The 22,506-nt window shown below is 39.6% G+C and overlaps 1 protein-coding gene across 4 annotated transcripts in view; it reads right to left on the bottom strand.

Annotated features, from left to right (window-relative positions):
• Positions 1-252: 252 nt before the first annotated feature.
• FNIP2 (folliculin interacting protein 2) overlaps positions 253-22,506 on the bottom strand; it is a 137,712-nt gene continuing 115,458 nt past the window's right edge. For 3 of the 4 annotated variants that reach the window (XM_005556190.3, XM_065545645.1, XM_065545646.1), the window contains 3 exons: positions 16,585-16,785; positions 12,316-12,431; positions 253-3,846 (listed from right to left, as the gene is read on the bottom strand). In XM_005556190.3, coding sequence (XP_005556247.3) covers positions 3,768-3,846; positions 12,316-12,431; positions 16,585-16,785 — 396 coding nt within the window. In that variant the 3' untranslated portion in view covers positions 253-3,767. The remainder of the gene's footprint in view (positions 3,847-12,315; positions 12,432-16,584; positions 16,786-22,506) is intronic. The other variant, XM_005556187.4, reaches the window with a different exon arrangement.

The raw sequence follows: 22,506 nt of genomic DNA, 5'->3' as shown, positions 1-22,506 counted from the left end.
ATAAGTCCTCATCCTGTAGGGCTGTCTCTCATGGTGCAGGACCTCTCGCCTATCATCGGAGCCCCCACCCTCTGTGCCAGTAACCCTAACCTGTCATTATGCTAACCAAAAATGTCCCCGCAGTTCCAAAACACCCCGGTTAAAAACCACTGAGATATATAATCAGCTTGTTTTCAGCATGAATTATTAGAAATGAGACCTCTACATTTTATTAAATGTAACAAACAAATAGCATGCAGCACCAAGAAAATGTTCAAGATAAATTCAAAAGTTTTATTGCACCAAATGCCACAGAAAAATGGATCAAAATAATACATAAACAAGTTAAAAAAATTCCCACACAATGACATTGGTATCTATTCAAACTGATCAAAAACGAAGTCCTATCAATTTCTCTTATGGAGCTTCAAATAACAAATTCCAGAATTTTCTCGTTTTTGAAATATCACTTAAGTTTAAGCATATTGCAATCTCACTTTCAAGATATATGGTTCATCATATTTTGACATTTAAAAATTAACATTCAGAGGGGACTGCTTGATTTAGGCAAAAATTATATTAAAATACCCTCTCCCCCAAGCACAATAAAAAACAAATGGTTCACATTTACCAAGAGAAGCTGAAGACATTTTCAATTTAACGTGAAAGTATGCATGAACAAAATATTCTCTAAAGTACATATTGGTGGAAAAATCCAGACATTTAAAAGAATTTGGGGTACTTTATATTCTTTATTTTTATGTACAACCATCTCTAGTGAAGAACCTAAAAAGCTACAGACTAAATTTTTATAAAATCTCAGGACCTAATTATAAGAGCCCAAACAATGGTTTAGTATCATTTAGCAAGCGGGGATTTTTCTCCCTCCAAAAACGTTAATTTTGAAAAATATGGTTAAGTTTAAAAAGTTGCAATGTGTAAACGGCAGTTCCATGGGATGTGAAAAGATTATAGTTACTTTCATTAAAAAACAGCACACTTCAGAAAAATGGATTGAAGCCTGTACAAAAAGCTATTTAACACTGATAAAAAATAAAATACTTTGGAATTATGCACAAGTATGGAAGCTACATTTTAAATTTTCATTGTCATGTCTAAAACGTACACAATTACCTTTACATTCATTTCACTTATCAATTTATTAAAAATACAACTGCAACATGCTAGAAAGAGGTCCATCACAGGGACATTTACAGACTTCTGCTCTGTCATGCCTCACTAGCTTGCTTAGAAAAGCAAGATGCTACAAAAGTTACACTCAACAGGTAAGACTTAAAAGTTGAAGAAACCCTAAAGGTGGAATCCTGTCAACTGAGGTAGATTTCTTTTCTTTTTTTAAAAAAATTGTTTTATGTTTTTTTCTTGAGGTGGGCATGGGAGCGGGTGGGGTCCTTTTCTTGCCTCTGCGGCTAAGCCAGAATGAAGCCACTGGGTGGTGCACGATGTGTGAGCGGTGGATCGCAACACCATTCTGTGGGTTTTTTTTTTTTTTTTTTCGCTTTTAGGAAGAGGTTGAATTTAAGACAAAGAAAACTTGAATGTTAAATATTTAAAGGATTATAAAATAGCAGCAACATTCTTGGTCTATTTTTGTAGGCAATAGATACGAGGATTAGGTTCTGACTGGAATCCTGAGTGTCACGGAGACAGCCCCCACACGTGACCCACCTGTAGTTTTCCAACAGGCATTTTTGCAAGAGTGAGTTTCTGGAACATTAGATTAAGAGCAAATTAAATTTTCTCAGGCTTTGAGGGGGCCTGGGCTGAATTTTTTCAATGTATAGAGTTTAGAATCAACGATTTAAAGCTCAGTGTCCCCTATATGTGTCTAATTATCAACATGCCACTATGTCCACATTAGAATTAAACTGATTTTGTAACAAGTTATTTTCTATGAAACCCTGGAAGGTGGTGAATGAGGGAAAGTGCCCAAAACATGTAAACAAGAAAAAAGGAAGTAGAGAGGAGGGGAATGCTTTAAACTGTAAAAGCTGTAACATCAGCTCTGACAGTTTATTTACACGTAATGAGAAACGGATGTGGGATGAGCTGAGCCACAGGTGAGGTTCTTTCTCTCTCTGTAACACAACAGCAAACAATGATGTCATGAAACTACAGAACTTAAAACACCAAAGTCAAATGCTAGGCAAAAGGAAACAGGAAAACATTAAAAAGACTGAACATTTCAATTTTCAATGAATGACATAAAATGATGAAGATCTTACAAACCTTAATGCACTCATCTACATTTTGCATCATTAAAAAAAGATGAAAAGGTAGTAGTTCTGATTTTTATCAAATAAAAAAATTGAAGTCATTCTAGTCCCTAATAGGGAAATTACTTCATATTCTTAGGTTCAAAGACACGTGAAAAGAACTGGAATTAATTCATAAAACAGTGGAAGGGAATCAGAACCTGGTTAACTGCTTAAGATCTGCAAAGTGCTAAAGATGTTTTTGCTTTGCTAGCTTTAGCTCCTGTCTTTTAATGACCAATATTTAAAAGTCTTTTACTTTACCCTGGATGTCAGTACATAGTCTGTTTCATGGTCAGTAAGCTAAAGTTTCTTTTATATTAACAGAAAATTAAGTTTTTTTTTTTTGTATGAACTTTGGGAAATCATTTTGGTTGGTTTTATACAATGGGTAAGTTAATTTCTGGAAAGATGTTTTGAAAAGGATGCAGGAATTAGAAGGCACAGAAATGATAATATAAAAATTTAGAGGATGTATGGATTTTTTCTAAATGTTCAAGCAATCATCCTGAATGTTCATGAGTCATCCTGAACTGCTGCAGGTTCATTTCCCACCAGGACAGCTGTGCCTTTTAAAGTAAAAATAGTCATTTGTATTAACTATAAGAAAAAAGTGGCTTCAGTTGGAAGAACTTACCAACAGAAACACTGTGGAGCTTATAGAAATAACTTTGGTAAATGGCCTCTCTTAAAAAGGCTGCTGAAAGCTCTAAAATATAAGGATAAAACATATGGTTTCAGACTGTACACTTTGCTGTTACAAACTACATCTTGATGGGATTAAGAGGCTACATTGATTCTTGGGTTTATTGCACCAACAATCCATCTCTCACCTACCTGTGGCTGCATCTGAAACAAGGTAAACTCCAAGAAGAAATGAAAACAGTGGGTCCCTAAAGCACTCTTCCCAACAAGCAAATCTCTTACAAGTTTTATGTCAAACAGTCACTGCTACAGCCACTGGAGCTGAAGATGGCACAATGTGGCTTTCTTTGCTTTACCTTGTGTAAAAAGCAAACTGTGACCTGGAATCCAAAGTCCGTGTTCCGACTGTTGTCTCAGAATAGCAAAATATGTTTTCCCCAGTTTGGGGAGCTCATGCTTAAACTCAGAAGCAGTTTCCTACTGGAATGTTACGTACACTGCTGACCACCCCGCTCAAGTCGCTTGCCTTTATTCTGCCCAAACAGCACAAGGCGATCTGTTGCAACAGCTTAATGTTTAGTGTAGTGCTTATGTTTCCTCCCACCAAAAAGGTCAGTCTCTTTGTTGATTCATGGGTAACAAATGGCCTGAAGTGTTCATGACAATCACAAATGCCATTATGTTAAGTAAACCTAAGTCTTCAATGAAGCATCAGCTTGACAGCAAAAACACAAAACAAAAAGGTGGAATGACTTTGTTTCTGTTTGCTCTGCTCATGCTTTCGACATCACAGAGAGCTTATTCCTTTCTCCTTCAGTTGAGAATTTGATTTTTTTCTTCCAAGGAAGAACTGTCCTGAGCTTTAGCTTATAAGAGTATTTGAGCCACATAAGGAGAATGAGTACTGGCAATAGCAGTCAACAGAGGCAGGTCGTTGGATTCAATCCTGAATATTGAGAAAAGAAAAGAATATTACTTTAAAAGAGCATGGTTTTATGAGAAAGTATTACTTCTAGGTACTAAGTTTATCATTTAAAACTAATGAAAAAGCAAAACAGATGGAAGGATAATAAACTTACTCTTTTAATAAAATATTCCAGTGGACACTGACCAGGGAGGCAAAGGGAGAGAAATACAGGAAGTGTGTTGTGCCTGTGTGTGGACATAAAGCTCTTTTTCCCTTGGCAGGGGTCACCAGACTTTCTAACTTTCCTGTATTCCCTATATAACTTCATTGTATCATACTTTAAAGTTTTCTCCTTATAAACTCATTCTTCCAGTCAACACTCCTAAATGCATACTGATTTCACCTAAGTTCAAATTGGTCTTAGAAAAATGGTGATGGTAGCAATTTCTTTAAAAACGTTGGGAATTTGTACAAAGGTTATACAACTGGGATCCTCACTGAGCATTTAAGCCACAAGATTCTGAGAGCAAAGTGACACTAAAAGATACTGGGTTAAGAGGCATCATGGTTTCAAATGGACACAGCTTTGGCTGCCTCTCTTATAGCAGAGGTGGATACAGTATGGGCACTGTTTAAAAATGATGCCAGGTGTCATGAAAAATAATTGAACTGTTTCAGTCTGTGGAGTATGTCCTAATTCTTACCCTTGAATTCCTCAAAATAAAAATAAAACAGTATCTGGCATTACCTCATGGAATTTTCTAGTCCTTCTCCAGTAATGCTACGTACAGATCTGGTTTCAGAGTGCACAGAAGTTCTCTAGTACTTTTAGTGCTACTGGCCCTGACTATGGGAGAAAGGGGATAAAGGAAGGATGAACATGGGTCCGCTAATAATTCACGAAGAGGACCTGGAGATGAGTGCAAAGGGAAATAAAAGCTTATGATTACAGGTGTTGATGCACATCTGTAAGGGTCAAGGACAAGGTAAAGACCTTGAAATGTAAGGTACACATCTGGCAATGGAAAATTTCTAATAAGGCAAGATGGCCGAGTAGGGACAGCTCTGGTCTGCAGCTCCCAGTGAGATCAATGCAGAAGGCAGGTGATTTCTGCATTTCCAACTGAGGTACCCAGTTCATCTCACTGGGACTGGTGGGACAGTGGGTGCAGGCCACGGAGGGCAAGCAGAAGCAGGGTGGGGTGTTGCCTCACCCGGGAAGTGCAAGGGGTCGGGGAATTGTCTCCCCTACCCAAGGGAAGCTGTGAGGAACTCAGTATCTGCACTCCGGCCCAGATACTGCACTCTTCCTACGGCCTTCACGACCCACAGACCAGGAGAATCCCTCGGGTGTGTACACCACCAGGGCCCTGGGTTTCAAGCACAAAACTGGGCAGCTATTTGGGCAGACACCGAGCTAGCTGCAAGAGTTTTTTTTTCCATACCCCAGTGGCACCTGGAACACCAGCGAGACAGACCATTCACTCCCCTGGAAAGGGGGCTGAAGCCAGGGAGCCAAGTGGTCTGGCTCAGCTGGTCACACCCCCACAGGGCCCAGCAAGCGAAGGTCCACTGGCTTGAAATTCTCACTGCCAGCACAGCAGTCTGAGGGACGTTTGAGGTTGGAGGGGGGAGGGGCGTCCACCATTGCTGAGGCTTGAGTAAGTGGTTTTACCCTCACAGTGTAAACAAAGCCACCTGGAAGTTTGAACTGGGCGGAGCCCACAGCAGCTCAGCAAGGCCACTGGGGCCAGACTGTCTCTCTAGATTCCTCTTCTCTGGGCAGGGCATCTTTGAAAAAAAGGCAGCAGCCCCAGTTAAGTGTTTATAGATAAAACCCCCATCTCCCTGGGACAGAGCACCTGGGGGAAGGGGAAGCTGTGGGCACAGCTTCAGCAGACTTAAACGTCCCTGCCTGATGGCTCTGAAGACAGCAGCGGATCCCCCACATAGCGTTTGAGCTCTGCTAAGGGTCAGACTGCCTCCTCAAGTGGGTCCCTGACCCCTGTGTATCCTGACTGGGAGACACCTCCCAGTAGGGGCCGACAGAATCTCATACGGGAGAGCTCTGGCTGGAATCTGGTGGGTGCACCTCTGGGACAAAGCTTCCAGAGGAAGGAGCAGGCAGCAATCTTTGCTGTTCTACAGCCTCTGCTGGTGATACCCAGGCAAACAGGGTTTGGAGCAGACCTCCAACCAACCACAGCAGACCTGCAGCAGAGAGGCCTGTTAGAAGGAAAACTAACAGAAAACAGCCACATCAACATCAACAAAAAGGACGTTCACTCAGAGACCCCATCCGAAGGTCACCAACATTAAAGACCAAAGGTAGATAAAGATGGGGAGAAACCAGTGCAAAAAGGCTGAAAATTCCGAAAACCAGAATGCCTCTCTTCTCCAAAGGATCACAACTCCTTGTCAGCACGGGAACAAAACTGGATGGAGAACCGAGTTTGACGAATTGACAGAAGTAGGCTTCAGAAGGTGGGCAATAACAAACTCCTCCGAGCTAAAGGAACATGTTCTAACCCAATGCAAGGAAGCTAAGAACCTTGAAAAAAGGTTAGATGAATTACTAACTAGAATAACTAGCTTAAAGAAGAACATAAATGACCTGATGGAGCTGAAAAACACAGCACGAGAACTTCGTAAAGCATACACAAGTATCAATAGCTGGATCGATCAAGTGGAAGAAAGGATATCAGAGATTGAAGATCAACTTAATGAAACAAAGTGTGAAGACAAGATTACAAAAAAAATGAAAAGGAATGAACAAAGCCTCCAAGAAATATGAGACTATGTGAAAAGACCAAATCTACGTTTGATTGGTGTACCTGAAAGTGACAGGGAGAATGGAAACAAGTTGGAAAACACACTTCAGGTTATTATCCAGGAGAACGTCCCCAACCTAGCAAGGCAGGCCAACATTCAACTGCAGGAAATACAGAGAACACTACAAAGATACTCCTCGAGAAGAGCACCCCAAGACACATAATGGTCAGATTCACCAAGGCTGAAATGAAGAAACAAATATTAAGGCAGCCAGAGAGAAAGGTCAGGTTACCCACAAAGGGAAGCCCATCAGACTAACAGCAGATCTCTCTGCAGAAACCCTACAAGCCAGAAGAGATTGGGGGTCAATATTCAACGTTCTTAAAATAATTTTCGTGGCATGTGCCTGTAATCCCAGCTACTCTGGAGGCTGAGGCAGAGAACTGCTTAAACCTGGAGGGGCAGAGGTTGCAGTGAGCTGAGATTGCGCCACTGCACTCCAGCCTGGGCGACAGAGCGAGACTCCGTCTCCAAAAAAAAAAAGAATTTTCAACCCAGAATTTCATATCCAGCCAAACTAAGCTTCATAAGCAAAGGGAGAAATAAAATCCTTTACAGATAAGCAAATACTGAGAGATTTTGACACCACCAGGCCTACTGTACAAGAGCTCCCGAAGGAAGCACTAAACATAGAAAGGAAAAATTGGTACCAGCCACTGCAAAAACATACCAAATTGTAAAGACCATCAACACTATGAAGAAACTGCATCAATTAATGGGCAAAAAAACCCAGCTAGCATCACAATGACAGGATTACATTCACATATAACAATATTAACCTTAAATGTAATATGGGCTAAATACCCTAAATAAAAGACACAGACTGGCAAATTGGATAAAGAGTCAAGACCCATCACGGTGCTGTATTCAGGAGACCCATCTCATGTGTAAAGACACACATAGGCTTAAAATAAATGGATGGAGGAATATCTACCAAGCAAATGGAAAGCAAAAAAAAGCAGGGGTTGTAATCCTAGTCCTGATAAAACAGACTTTAAACCAACAGAGATCAGAGAGACAAGGGCATTATGTAATGGTAAAGGGATTAATGCAACAAGAAGAGCTAACTATCCTAAATATACATGCACCCAATACAGGAGCACCCAGATTCATAAAGCAAGTTCTTAGAGAGCTACAAAGAGACTTAGGCTCCCACACAATAATAGTGGTAGACTTTAACACCCCATTGTCAATATTAGATAAACGAGACAGAAAATTAACAGGGATATTCAGGACTTGAACTCAGTTCTGGACCAAGTGGATGTAACAGACATCTACAGAACTCTTCACCCCAAATCAACAGAATATACATTCTTCTCAGCACCTCATCACACTTATTCTAAAACTGGCCACATAATTGGAAGTAAAGCACTTCTCAGCAAATGTAAAAGAAAGGAAATAATAACAGTCTCAGACCACAGTGCAATCAAATTAGAACTCGGGATTAAGAAACTCACCCAAAACCACACAACTACATGGAAACTGAACAACATTCTCTTGAATAACTACTGGGTAAATAAAGAAATGAAGGCAGAAATAAATAAGTTCTTTGAATCCAATGAGAACAATGACCAGAATCTCTGGGAAACATTTAAAGCAGTGTTTAGAGGGAAATTTATAGCACTAAATGCTCACAAGAGAAAGCAGGAAAGATCTAAAATCGACACCCTAACATCACATTTAAAAGAACTAGAGAAGCAAGAGCAAACAAATTAAAAAGCTAGCAGAAGACAAGAAATAACTAAGAGCAGAACTGAAGGAGACACAAAAAAACCCTTCAAAAAAAATCAATGAATCCAGGAGCTGATTTTTTGAAAAGATCAACAAAATAGACCGCTAACCAGACTAACAAAGAAGAAAGGAGAGAATATTCAAATAGATGCAACAAAAAATGATAAAGGGGAGATCACCACTGATCCCACAGAAGTACAAACTACCATCAGAGAATACTGTAAATACCTCTATGCAAATAAACTAGAAAATCTAGAAGAAATGGATAATTTCCTGGGCACATACACCCTCCCAAGTCTAAACTAGGAAGGAGTCAAATCCCTGAATAGGCCAATAAAAAGTTCTGAAATTGAGGCAGTAATTAATAGCCTACCAACCAAAAAATGTCCAGGACCAGATGGATTCACAGCCAAATTCTACCAGAGGTACAAAGAGGAGTTAGTACCATTCCTTCCGAAACTATTCCAAACAATACAAAAAGAGGGACTCCTGCCTAACTCATTTTATGAGGCCAGCATTATCCTGATACCAAAACCTGGCAGAGACACAACAAAAAAATAAAATTTCAGGCCAATATCCCTGATGAACATCGATGCAAAAATCCTCAATAAAGTACTGGCAAACCGAATCCAGCAGCACATCAAAAAGCTTATCCACCACAATCCAGTTGGCTTCATCCCTGGGATGCAAGGCTGGTTCAGCATACACAAATCAATAAATGTAATCCATCACATAAACAGAACCAATGACAAAAACCAGATGATTATCTCAATAGATGCAGAAAAAGCCTTGACAAAATTCAACACCCCTTCATGCTATAAACTCTCAATAAACTAGGTATTGATGGAACGTGTACCAAAATAATAAGAGCTATTTATGACAAACCCACAGCCAACATCATACTGAATGGGCAAAAACTGGAAGAATTCCCTTTGAAAACCAGCACAAGACAAGGATGCCCTCTCTCACCACTCCTATTCAACATAGTATTGGAAGTTCTGGCCAGGACAATCAGGCAAGAGAAAAAAACAAAGCGTATTCAAATAGGAAGAGAGGAAGTCAAATTGTCTTTTTGCAGATGACATGATTGTATATTTGGAAAACCCCATCATCTCAGCCCAAAATCTCCTTAAGCTGATAAGCAACTTCAGCAAAGTCTCACGATACCAAATCAATGTGCAAAAATCACAAGCGTTCCTATACACCAATAACAGACAAACAGCCAAATCATGAGTGAACTCCCATTCACAACTGCTACAAAGAGAATAAAATACCTAGTAATATAACTTACAAGAGATGTGAAGGACCCCTTCAAGGAGAACTGCAAACCACTGCTCAAGGAAATAAGAGAGGACACAAATAAACAAACATTCCATGCTCATGGATAGGAAGAATCAATATTGTGAAAATGGCCATACTGCCCAAAGTAATTTATAGATCCAATGCTATCCCCATCAAGCTCCCATGGACATTCTTCATAGAATTGGAAAAAACTACTTTAAATTTCATATGGAACCAAAAAAGAGCCTGCACAGCCAAGACAATCCTAAGCAAAAAGAACAAAGCTGGAGGCATCATGCTACCTGCCTTCAAACTATAAAACAAGACTATGGTAACCAAAACAGCATGGTACTGGTACCAAAACAGATGTATAGACCAATGGAACAGTACAGAGGCCTCAGAAATAACACCACACATCTACAACCATTTGATCTTTGACAAACTTGACAAAAACAGGAAATGGGGAAATTTAATACACGATGTTGGGAAAACTGGCTAGCCATATGCAGAAAACTGAAAGTGGACCCCTTCCTTATACCTTATACAAAAATTAACTCAAGATGGATTAAAGACGTAAACATAAAACCTAAAACCATAAAAACCCTACAAGAAAACCTCGGCAATACCATTCAGGACATAGACATGGGCAAAGACTTCATGACTAAAACACCAAAAGCAATGGCAACAAAAGCCAAAATTGACAAACCGGATCTTATTAAACTAAAGAGTTTCTGCACAGCAAAAGAAACTATCATCAGAGTGAACAGGCAACCTATAGAATGGGAGAACATTTTTGCAATCCATCCATCTGACAAAGGGCTAATGTGAAGATGCTACAAGGAAATTAAATTTACAAGAAAAAAACAACCCCATCAAAAAGTGGGCAAAGGATATGAACAGACACTTCTCAAAAGAAGACATTTATGTGGCCAACAAACATATGAAAAAAAGCTTATCACTGATCATCAGAGAAATGCAAATCAAAACCACAATGAGATACTATCTCAGGCCAGTTCGAATGGCAATCATTAAAAAGTCAGGAAACAACAGATGCTGGAGAGGATGTGGAGAAATAGGAACACTTTTACACTGTTGATGGGAGTCTAAATTAGTTCAATTACTGTGGAAAACAGTGGTGATTCCTCAAGGATCTAGAACTAGAAATACCATTTGACCCAGCAATCCCATTACTGGGTATATACCCAAAGGATTATAAATCATTCTACTATAAGGACACATGCACACGTATATTTATTGTGGCAGTATTCACAACAGCAAAGACTTGGAACCAACCCAAATGCCTATCAATGATAGACTGGATAAAGCAAATGTGGCACATATATACCATGGAATACTATGCAACCACAAAAAGGATGAGTTCATGTCCTTGGCAGGGACATGGATGAAGCTGGAAACCATCATTCTCAGCAAATTAACACAAGAACAGAAAACCAAACACCGCATGTCCTCCCTCATAAGTGGGAGTTGAACAATGAGAACACAAGGACACAGGGAGGGGAATATCACATACTGGGGCCTATTGGGGGGTTGGGGGCTGGGGGTGGGACAGCATTAGGAGAAGTACCTAATGTAGATGACGGGTTGATGGGTGCAGTAAACGTGCATGGCATGTGTATACCTATGTAACAAACCTGCACATTCTGCACGTTTCCCAGAACTTAAAAGTATATATATATATAAAAAAAAAAATCTAATAAGGCAGGATTGAAGTATGAGGCTGGTAGAGAGATATAAACAAATGCAAAAAAATAAATGACAAAGGGACATGTTGCAAGTTAACTGCAAAAGCAAACACCTCATAAGGGGGAAATACTTTGTAAATAAAGTATGTAAGAATAATCTATCACAGGAAATGCCAAGAGCCAAACAACACAGGCGTCACATTCTGGGTGTGAAATATGAGAAATCTAAAGAAAATATGAAGGCCCCAGTCTCTTAGGAGGCTTTGAGAATTTAAACGTCGACATTATAAACAATATTTTCTTCTCCCAAGTAAGAGGAATCATCATCATGGATAAGGGGGGCAATTCCCCAAATGTACAATGTCTTTCTGTTCTCTTTTGAAATATCAAGCAGACAGTAAAACAAAAGTCAGAATTACTTCCCCTAGAGAAATCATGGCAAATACCCTCTGGAGGATGATAGGCATTTTTAGTAACATACAAGTCTCCTCTTTGGTGGGCTTATAATAAGGGAAGGAAAGCACTGTCCCCCCACAGACACGCAGGCAGGCTCCTCCAGCCTAGAAGGGCCTTTCCTGCCACGAGGTGGAATGTGCCCACCTACTCCTCCTCCAGGAAGTGAAATGTAAACACAAGCTGCTGCGGCATGTCCCACAGCTTGTGACTTCAGCATCTTACTCAGTTACTAGAAACGGGCAGTGTGGGATTAACGGAGAGGCGTAACAAAGCATGACCAGCCTAAAGTCCTGCGATTCTCTGTGGGTGTGAAACCCAGTTATCAGATAAAGGCACATGCTGTTGTTCATTGGGGAGCTGCAGAGGCACGTATCTGATGGACTCCACATACTTTGATGGGTTACCAGGGCCTCAGGTTTAGGGTGGCACAGGCTAAACATGTCAGTGGGTACAATGCTAGGGATACCCATCAAAGGGAGAAGTGGTGGCACTTCCCAGAACTCACCCCAGTACGACACCTAATTCTTTCACATGGACTCGTGTGTGTCCCCGGAGATATTCAGACAGCATTTTGCTTTTAAGGTACATCTCCTGTAGCCTATCTTCAAGATGCATGATGCACTGCAAAGCCAAGAACATTCACAATGAGGGCTAGAAGTCAAATCTCTGCCAATATTTTAAAAGTCAGAATTTTCTTAATTCATTTCTAACTACACAGCTTTAATCTCATCTGTTTCAAATACAGTTAAAAAATCACAAGCCATCTCAAACCCTACCACTACCAGGTATGAGAATAGGTTCTTGTAAAACAAAGTTTACTTTTGCTAACTATTAAGATTTACATATGTATTATTCTAGTCTTTCTAAACAAGTATTTTTTCAGAGTTGAAATCATTCCAAAAGTATGTTTCTTGCCTTTAAAAACTTTATAATAATCCTTTTCCAAATTAAGAACTCCTTGATATAATCTTTATAGCTAAACAATCTTGAGAATGTGAATTTACATGTAACCACATAGCAATTTGCATTTTTGTTGTGAATAATTTAGTAAACAGTATGGTTTTTGTTGTTTTTTCCCCCAGTATCTCAGATTACTCTGGTCCAGTACATTTCCAGAGGAGACCAACTGGAACAGGTCATTCTGAACCTCCCCCACAACTTTTTTTTTCTTTTGCTTTCAAGAATATTTTAACTAGGTCTTTAATAACAATAAAGAAAAGGCAATTATTTTCAGGACATCTTTACCCTTGGAATTGTGTTCAGCTTCATTTTTTAGAGAACAGCAACCATCTGTGTCTTTCACCAGAGGCAAATGCTTTTGCATTTGGCAGGCAGAGCTACCCGAGCATCTTCAGTAAGACACCTGATGGCTTTGGCAAGGGTAATTTCATCATACATAATTTTCTTCTAGACCATTAGGCCTGTTATTTTCAAGGTAAAAAGATTAACAGATGCATTTGAAAATGTTGATCTTGACCATCTGGACTGATCAGTGACATGGAAAAAATATCTATCAGAGATGCAATCTTTTCAGTTTTTCGTTGGTTTAAAATCTTAAATGCATTCTGTCAGGTGGGTGAAACAACTGCTAAGTGACTAAGAGTAATAAAGCAAGGAGGATTTCACCAATTCTCATGGAAATGCTCCTCCAAGTAAACAAAGTGGTAAAAGGATCTCTTATTAGCTTTAAGTTCCTTATGGAGTGAAACAGAAAATTTTTAATAAGAGTCACAAAATATTAAAAACAATATTCATATTACATTGAATCCTTTCTGTTTGGAAAAAGTAATTACAGTGTTCACAGTCTATATGAAAACTGTATGATGCAATGTGGAAATAAAAACTGTGGTCTATATGAAATATATACTAGATGTGAAATCAAAGCATTTAGACAACTTTTAGCCAGGCACAGTGGCTCACGCATGTAATCCCAGCACTTTGGGAGGCTGAGGAAGGAGGATCACTTGAGCCCAGGAGTTCAAGACCAGCCTAGGCAACATATGGAGCCCCTGTCTCTACAAAAATTAAAAAATTACCTGGGCATAGTGGCACACACCTGTAGTTCTAGTTACTCGGGAGGCTGAGGTGGGAGGATTGCTTAAGCCCAGGAGGTCAAGGCTGCAGTGAGCCAAGATCATACTACTGCATTATAACTCAGGTAACAAAATGAGATTCTGTCTCAAAAAAAAAAAAAACAAAAACCAACCATTTTTTAAAAGACTTGATTATTCAATTGAACCATGCTGGGGGCTTTTTTTTTTTTTTTTTTTTTTTAAATCCTCTTTCTGGGATTTTATTCCTGACATGGATTTCTCCAGTTTTTAACTTCTGAAATTTCAAATAGCTACTTTCTCTTTTTATATTGAAGGTTCTAAAAGCCGTTTCATCACAGGTTTCATTCAAGTGATTTTTTAAAGGAGAATTTTAAACTGCACATAAAATTTTCTTTGATCTTGGTTTTGTCAGGTTAAATAAGTCATTCATACTAGTAAGTGCTTGAACATACTTCTGTCCAAATGAAGTAAAAAGAATTAACTATAACGATTTATTGCTTTGATAACCAAGATATCAACTATGACAAGACGTATGTATTATAGAATGAAATATAAAAGTTTGGCAAATACTTATGAAGTAAACTATGAAGTCTAATATACATTCCTTCTCTTACAGAAAAGGAAACATTAGCCTCTAAATCAGCATAACTCAACCTGCTTTTAGAAGGAGAAACTGCCTACTACTGTAGAACAAAAAATAAGATCATAATAATCCGTAAGTGCTTCTCATATTGCCCCAGGACAGATGTCTTGCAAGAGTACGCTTCAGCTTAAAGCCCAAATAAAGAGTTTGGAAAAAAGTTGTTGTCAGTCTTTGCAACCATTGTTTCATGAAACTAATTGTTATTGACTATCATACTAATAGTAACTGTTTACTGAGTGCTTATAACATCTAACACTATTCCAAGTGCTTTACATTCATTCTCTAATATAATTTCATAACCATATGAGATAGCTTCTATTATTTCCCCAGCTTTGCAGATAAGGAAATTAAGGCTTTGAAAGGTTACATGGTTATGAAGTAGCAGAACTTGGATTTGACCCCAGGCTATTGGACCCTAAAACTAACATATATGGCTTTTAAAGCATCTTGTAATATTGGCATGGTGCTTTGGCAGTAAAACGCAGTTACATCCCTAATTTTCAGAAGATTCTCACAGTACCCTTGTTGAACAGGTACTATCTTCCTTTTACAAATAAGAAAGCTGACGTTCGGAGAGACTCAGAATTGTCCATTGTTACACAACTAACCAACGGCAAAGCCTAGACCATAACCCAGCTACGCTCAGTGGTCTTCCTGCTTTGCCACACTGTCACGACTTTGATAACAACCGGATGGTATTTCAGAGCACCTTCTTCAAAGCCATAAAAGTCTTGACTCTTTTTGAGGAATGGGTACAAGTATAGATTTGGTCATAAAAACTCAGGACAATGACCATTGCATTAGCAATTAGTGTAGGTAATTAATATTTAAAAATGTCCTGCTTTGTTGGGTAAACAGGTTTGCATCAGTTTTGGAGGCCAGGAGGCAGACACCAGATGTTTTGGTTTAGGGGCTGTGCTGCAGAGTACAGCGCTGTGCAGACAGTAGGGAACAGCAGAGAAAGCAGACTCTTTCCTCACACACCTGTCTCTGAGGTCAGCCCATCCGGGCTCTACCCAGCTATATGCCATATGCCCTTAAGCGTCTCTCTCTCTCTTTTTAAGTGTTCATCATCACTGGAAAAGCTTTTCTTCTTTTGAAACCTTTCCCCCTCCCTCTCTAAATGTATTTTCCTTCAATTTCTCTGCACATAGGCAGATACTGAGAAGATTTTGTTGTGCATGTTAATTCCAGTGGCTAGCGGAGAGCTACTGATACTTTTCTAAGAGTGTATAGGCTGTTTGTTGTTTGTGTTTAAAGTATTGTTACACAAGTGATTTTAAAATCCTATTTGGAAAGAAACAATTAGGCCGGGCGAGGTGGCTCACACCTATAATCCCAGCACTTTGGAAGGCAGAGGCAGGTGGATTGCTTGAGCCCAGGAATTCGAGACCAGCCTGAGCAACATGGCGAAACCCATCTCTACAAAAAATAACAAAAATTAGCTGGCGTGGTGGCACATGCCTCTAGTCCCAACTACTCAGGAGGCTGAGGTGGGAGGATCGCTTGAGCACAGGAGGCGCAGGTTGCAGTGAGCAGAGATCACGCCACTGCACTACTCAAGCCTGGATGATAGAGTGAGACCTTGTCTTAAAAAAAAAAAAAGCAACAATTGATATAATCTTACATGTGTTTTAGTACTTCAAAGTTGGAAATGTTTACACAAACGATATTCTATTTTATCCTTAAAACCTCTGTGAAAATGTCTGCTTAACAAAAGGAACTACAATCCCTTCAGAAACTGGCCTACTTATTATAATATCAATCTAATAAAAGGAGAACTCATGAGTTGACTTACAGTTTCCTTTTCTGATCTCTCCACCCATTCCTTATTTACTGCACCATATACCTTGTTCCAAAAAATTCCAGTGTTGCTCCTCGTTATTTGTTTCACAGAAGAGCTGTTATTACTGAAATATATTCTGTTGCTGGTTTTATGTTGCATGTTCTAGTTTGAGTTATGCTAACCTTCAATTATATTAAAACAGTACTTTTGAATTTGTGATTTTATAATCAAAATGTCATTAAAAGTATTTTAAAACTAGGTTTCTTTGGTGATATAAGAACCAGTACTTACAAAATCAGCAGGGAGGTGAAGCTTGTAGAGCTGTAAAATGGACTGAAGCAAACTGGACACCTGACTAGAGACTAGGACATCCTGGCCTAGTTTCATGTTGTCCGTCACTTTCCTCTGACTTGTAGCTACCTGCACACTCCATTTATCCGTGTCTGCGATAATACAGACAGCTTCAGCTATTGGCTCATCCAGGACTGGATGCTGAAAGAGAAACACAGTAGGTCAACTTCCCACCATACCTCCAAGTAACGCTCAGAATGTCCGCAGTGGTTTTGTTTAGCGTTACACTAATGGTTTAGAAGTTGAAAGTAGGAGCTACAGAAATTTAGAGCTTTACAGGGACTCAAATAGGAGTCTCACTAAATCATTATTTTAAGTTAATTTGATAAAACTGCATTTAATCATTTTTTTCCTTACACCTAGGAGGTTTGCTATAGCTTGTTCAACATTCATAGAAAGCAAAAAGATATGCACCCTCACTACAGTCCAGGATATTAAAATTCATTTCTTTTTGAAAGGCTGCACTCTCCTTTGAAAATAGGGAAAGTGTACATAAGATGTAGGATATTCCATCATCATTTCTCTAATAACAAAGTTAGGCAGGATAACTATTAAAGTTACAGCTTTAATCATGAAGCAAAGTTGGGTAACTGTGTATGCTATATACACAAATTATCTCCAACAACCAACTAAAATCAGACAAAGGGATGAATTAATTTATCCAGGTGAGTCCAAAAGGTCAAAGTTTCACTACTGATAAATATATTTAAATGTAAAATTCTTGACAGCTGGGCAGTTATGGATAGAGCAGATTTAACAACTGGTAAATTGTGCCATAGGGTAAATAGGGTAAACATTGAAGCAGTCACGAGGACTTTTTTAAAAACCTAATTTCTCAAAACAAATCAAAGTGTAACTGCTTGAGAGGGATGGGTGGGGCAGGGGGAGGATAGAGAGAGCCAGAAACAGAGAGACCTGCCTCAAAGCCAGTGCACATATGCACATTTTTCTAACCCTCATTTACCAAGGAAAATTAGTACTGGCTGCTTCTGTCCTTAATCCCTTCTACTATCCTGGGGTGACTGCTTGATTCTTTTCGCTGCTTAAATAACTTCCTCCAGTAAATCCATCTGAATTTGCCTTTGAAGAATGGTCTTTCTGTATACAAGGCCCGGTGAGATTGCAATTGGGTTCACCCTTCCTCTATTAAGGTATGTTCGTATGGCCCAAGCTATGCCAGCTGGATGCTCCTTCCCTGGGAATTCCTTGTAAGTACTGGCACAGAAGACCAAAAAAGGTTGGCTAACTACCATATTCCTGCCCAGAGAGCAATTAGTAGAAGGCCTGGTGGGACTTAGTACAAACACCTTCAAGTAGTCCATGGTTCCTGGAACTCCAGAATTGCCTTGTTGCTTACTTCAACCCTAATTCTTTTGTCTTCTCATCAATTCTATATATTCCTAATATTCTTCCACTAAGGTCTCTCTCCTGGTTAAGTTAACAAGAGTTGCTAATTGCAACAAAGAACACAAAGAGATACACAACTTTGCCACTGGATGATGGTTACCTGTGATTTTTACGACTTAATCCAAGTAGTGGGAAGGCTGCAAATACAAATCAAAGATGCACGGTGCAATACTGTAATTTTAACACGTGATCTGACTCCCTAGTTTTGGACTCTGCTACTAAAAGGGGAGCCTGTGCAGCTTCGTATTCCTTCTCACAAATGGGGAACAGAGAGGTGAGATGAATGAAAACTTTGTGGGGACCAACATTTTTTCCTACTATTATCTAAGGGGAATAGTAGGAAAAATAGTAGGAAAAACCCTGGTAATAGGGTTTATCTTTTCCCCTATTATCAGGGTTTATAAAAATATAAGGGTTTAAAAAGATATAAACCCTACTATCAGGGTTTATATTTTTACCATAGAAAGGAACAGCAATCAGGCAAAGTCCGATGTTCAACATTTATTTAAGTGTCTGTTCAAACAATTTTAAACATGAGAGATAAAGAATTTGATATACTTTTGAATTCATAAAGCCCAGTTTCCCAAGACAGCTCTCATTTTGTAGAATTGTTAACTGAAAAGTACAAAGATTTTCTTACACACATAACGACCCCATCACCTTTTTCAACCAAAGGTTTTCATGACCCTTTCACCCCTACGCTTCTTACACATGCATATATACACTCTCCAAAACGGACACCTAAAGATACAAGGCCTCAGTGACTTCCTTTTACAAGTTCCTCCAAGGTCTTGTTCATCAGTGTGTTATAAATTTACAGCAAGATGATGATGACTTGCCATCAATGAGTCTGGTCCTTATGGAAAAAATAAAACCAGGAAATTTGAACACTGAAAATATTTGTATTTTGAACTCAAGCTCCTTCACTGCTTTGCATTTGTCAGAAATCCACAACATGCTGGTCATGCCATGGGACAGATCTATATTAGGGACCTTTTCCTCATACTGACCATATGTCAACATAGAGACAATGCATTGAACGTATGCCTGTCACCTTTCACAGTAAATTCTAGCTTTTGCGAGGGGCAGGGGGAGGCGGAGGATTGATTTGCAGTAGGAAATTTGGGCCCTAGGTTCAAATCGAACTTAGTCTTCTAAATGATCTTCCCATTGCAGTGGTAGGGAAGGGAAGAGTGTGTCAATCCCCTTGTCCAACAGTGCATAGACTAAGTTATATAGTACCACTACCAACACAAAGGGCTTTGTTTTAAGCAACTAATTGCTGGAATAAGGGCCAAGAGGTGTACTAGGAAGGTGATGGATGGAAGATTCTGCAAGCCTAGGTTCTATCAGAAGGCTGTAGATTTACATGCAATAACGAAAAAGGACAGAGAGGTTAGTTCAATTATTTTAAAAGTAAGCATGCAAGAGAAATGTAAAACTAAAAAATACTAACATGAAAAATGAGTACAAGTCTTTTTATTGATTTACTTTTTAGAGACAGGGTCTTGCTTTTGCCCAGACTGGAGTGCAAAAGTCCGATCACAGTTCATAGTAGCCTCAAGCACCCGAGCTCAAGTGATCCTCCTGCCTCCGCATGGCAAGTAGTTGGACTACAGACGTGTGCCACCACACCTGGCTAATTAAAAACATTTTTTTTCTTAGAGATGGGGTCTTGCTATGTTGCCCAGGCTGGTCTCAAACTCCTGGCCTCAAGTGCTCCTCCCACCTCTGCCTCCCAAAGAACTGGGATTATAGGTGTGAGCCACTACATTTGGCCTCTAAAGTTTCTTCTTTCTTTTTTTTTTTTTTTTTTTGAGACAGTCTTGTTCTGTCGCCCAGGCTAGAGTGAAGTGGTGCAATCTCGGCTCACTGCAACAGCTGGCTCCTGGGTAGCTGGAATACAGGTGTGTACCACCACACCCAGTTATCTTTGTATATTTAGTAGAGACAGGGTTTTGCTGTGTTGGCCAGGCTGGTCTCTAACTCCTGGCCTCAAGTGATCTGCCTGCCTCGACCTCTGAAAATGCTGGGATTATAGGCTCACAAGTCATTTTTAAATCACTGGAGCAAAGAGGCAGAATCTGAGGTAGAGACCTGAGTAAAGACTAAAGAACAATGAGTCCAAAGATTGAGACAAACTGACAGGAATTTGCGAGAGTCCATTCCTTGAAGGTGGGGCTGAATCTTCTCTCTGCATCCTTAGCCTCTAGCACAGGAGCTGGCATTTGAAAAATGTTACTTGCTGCATGAAAATGAAACAGATTAAGCACAAGCAAATGACAAGAGGCGATGAGCATCTCGTGTTCCTTACAGCATGGATGGCTGACTTTTATGCATGCAGGCCCCAGGAACAGAAAAGAACCAGTGGAACCTTTTCAAAAGAGTATCCTAAAAAAATACCCAGGAATTACATATTCTCAGGCTACCAAATACATAACACACAGTTCCCTGAATCAATCCAATTGCCTGCATCTAACTATATCACTTAGTAGCTACTTATTTACTAAAGAATAAACACCTTTTAATGGAAGAACAAACAAGAGGGAAGTCTAAAAATTCAAGAAAAAGAAATGAATGCTGGAAAGAGATAAAAATATCAACTAGTTTTAGTTACAACTCAAGGAGTATCAGGGCCACTGCTGGCCATTCCTGATCATGCCTGAACTTGCATAGGGTCAGAGAGTTGAAGCTGAAGTTCTGGTGACTTGAGATTTCTAATCATCTTTCCAAAGGAAACTCAATCCTATTAGAGGGTGGGCAGTGTAAACATATTATGATCAGGCTTATCAGTCAATCTCTAAGTTTTCAGAATTTAAAGAACTCTAAGATCAAGAAAACTATGTTTGGATTTGTCACCGAAATACATACCTGTACACACCTTATGCTCTGGAATTCAATGTAACATTCCTCTTGGGGTAGACTTTTTTTTTTTTTTTTTTTTTTTTTTGAGACAGAGTCTTGCCTTGTTGCCCAGGCTGGAGTAGAGTAGCGCATTCTCGGCTCACTACAACCTCTGCCTCCCAGGCTCAAGCAGTTCTCCTGCCTCAGCCTCCCGGGTAGTTGGGATTACAGATGCCCACCACCACACCCAGCTAATTTTTTGTATTTTTAGTAGAGATGGGGTTTTACCATGTTGGCCAGGCTGGTCTTGAACTCCTGACCTCAAGTGATCCATTCACCTCAGCCTCCCAAAGTGCTGGGATTACAGGCGTGAACCACTGCGCCCGGCTGGGAAGACTATTTTTTAGGCATCTATAGAACCACAATAAACAAACACTGAATTATATGTATGCTGCTGCTTTTTTTTTTTTTTTTTTTTTTTTTTGAGACGGAGTCTCGCTCTGTCGCCCAGGCTGGAGTGCAGTAGCGCCATCCTGGCTCACTGCAGGCTCCGCCTCCCGGGTTCGCGCCATTCTCCTGCCTCAGCCTCTCGAGTAGCTGGGACTACAGGCGCCCGCCATCACACCTGGTTAATTTTTTGTATTTTTAGTAGAGACGGGGTTTCACCGTGTTAGCCAGGATGGTCTCAATCTCCTGACCTCGTGATCCACCCGCCTCGGCCTCCGTAAGTGCTGGGATTACAGGCGTGAGCCACCACATCTGGCCATAATACTATTTCTTACTATCCATACCTTAATAGTAGAAGTTAGTAAATAGTGAAATCTGTCAAGTAAGTTTTTTAAGTTCACAATTTTATCAAGTTCACGTGCACAGCAGGTTTCATACATACACTTATTTGCAGTAACAAACATGTAGCAGTACTTTTAAGAAATTAAGTACTCTAAAAAATGCAAACCTAAGATTGGCTGCTTTAAACACCTATGAAAAGCCTAATCCACTATCTGCTCTTCTTAGGACCTGGAGCTTGGGCATGGGAGCTAAAGAAAAGGAATAGGAAGGTGGGGCGTGCCTGTACCCCAGCGCTGACAACTGAACCATGGTGAGCCTCACTGTGGCCTCCCATACACCTTAAGGAAAAGGGAGATACGATATGGATACCTGTCGGTTTAGTAAGATTATTTGGCAAAATTTCTCTTCTTAATGCTAAAATCCTTTTCACCAAAGGGTTGTGTTACCTTGACTAAATTTCTCTAGAAAAAACAAACCAAAAAGCCTACATTGTATAGTTACCTTTTTAAAAAGTTCTCCTGCAAACCATTGTAGTCTCAGATTAATCAGGTCCTCATTTCAGAGTTCCAAATGAAAATCTGAGAGAAATACTAATATTAAATAGTCATTCCATTTAAGATGCCTGTTTGAGAAACTTTACAAACCTTATGGATGCTGACATACATCAATTACCCTCTTCTCTCTCAAGCTAAGGAGAATCAATTTCGAAATAAGTTTCCTGTCCAAAGAATTTGTCAAATTCTCCTATCAGAATGCATCTGTGATATGTTTGTACTTCCTCCATCATCTGAGAAAAGTACTGCCCTATCGCCACCCTCCTGA

The sequence above is a fragment of the Macaca fascicularis genome, chromosome 5 (genome assembly GCF_037993035.2).
Source record: "Macaca fascicularis isolate 582-1 chromosome 5, T2T-MFA8v1.1".
In the NCBI taxonomy this organism is placed as follows: domain Eukaryota; kingdom Metazoa; phylum Chordata; class Mammalia; order Primates; family Cercopithecidae; genus Macaca; species Macaca fascicularis.
The sequence above is the reverse complement of the archived record's forward strand: the minus strand, read 5'-3'. Positions and strand labels throughout refer to the sequence as shown.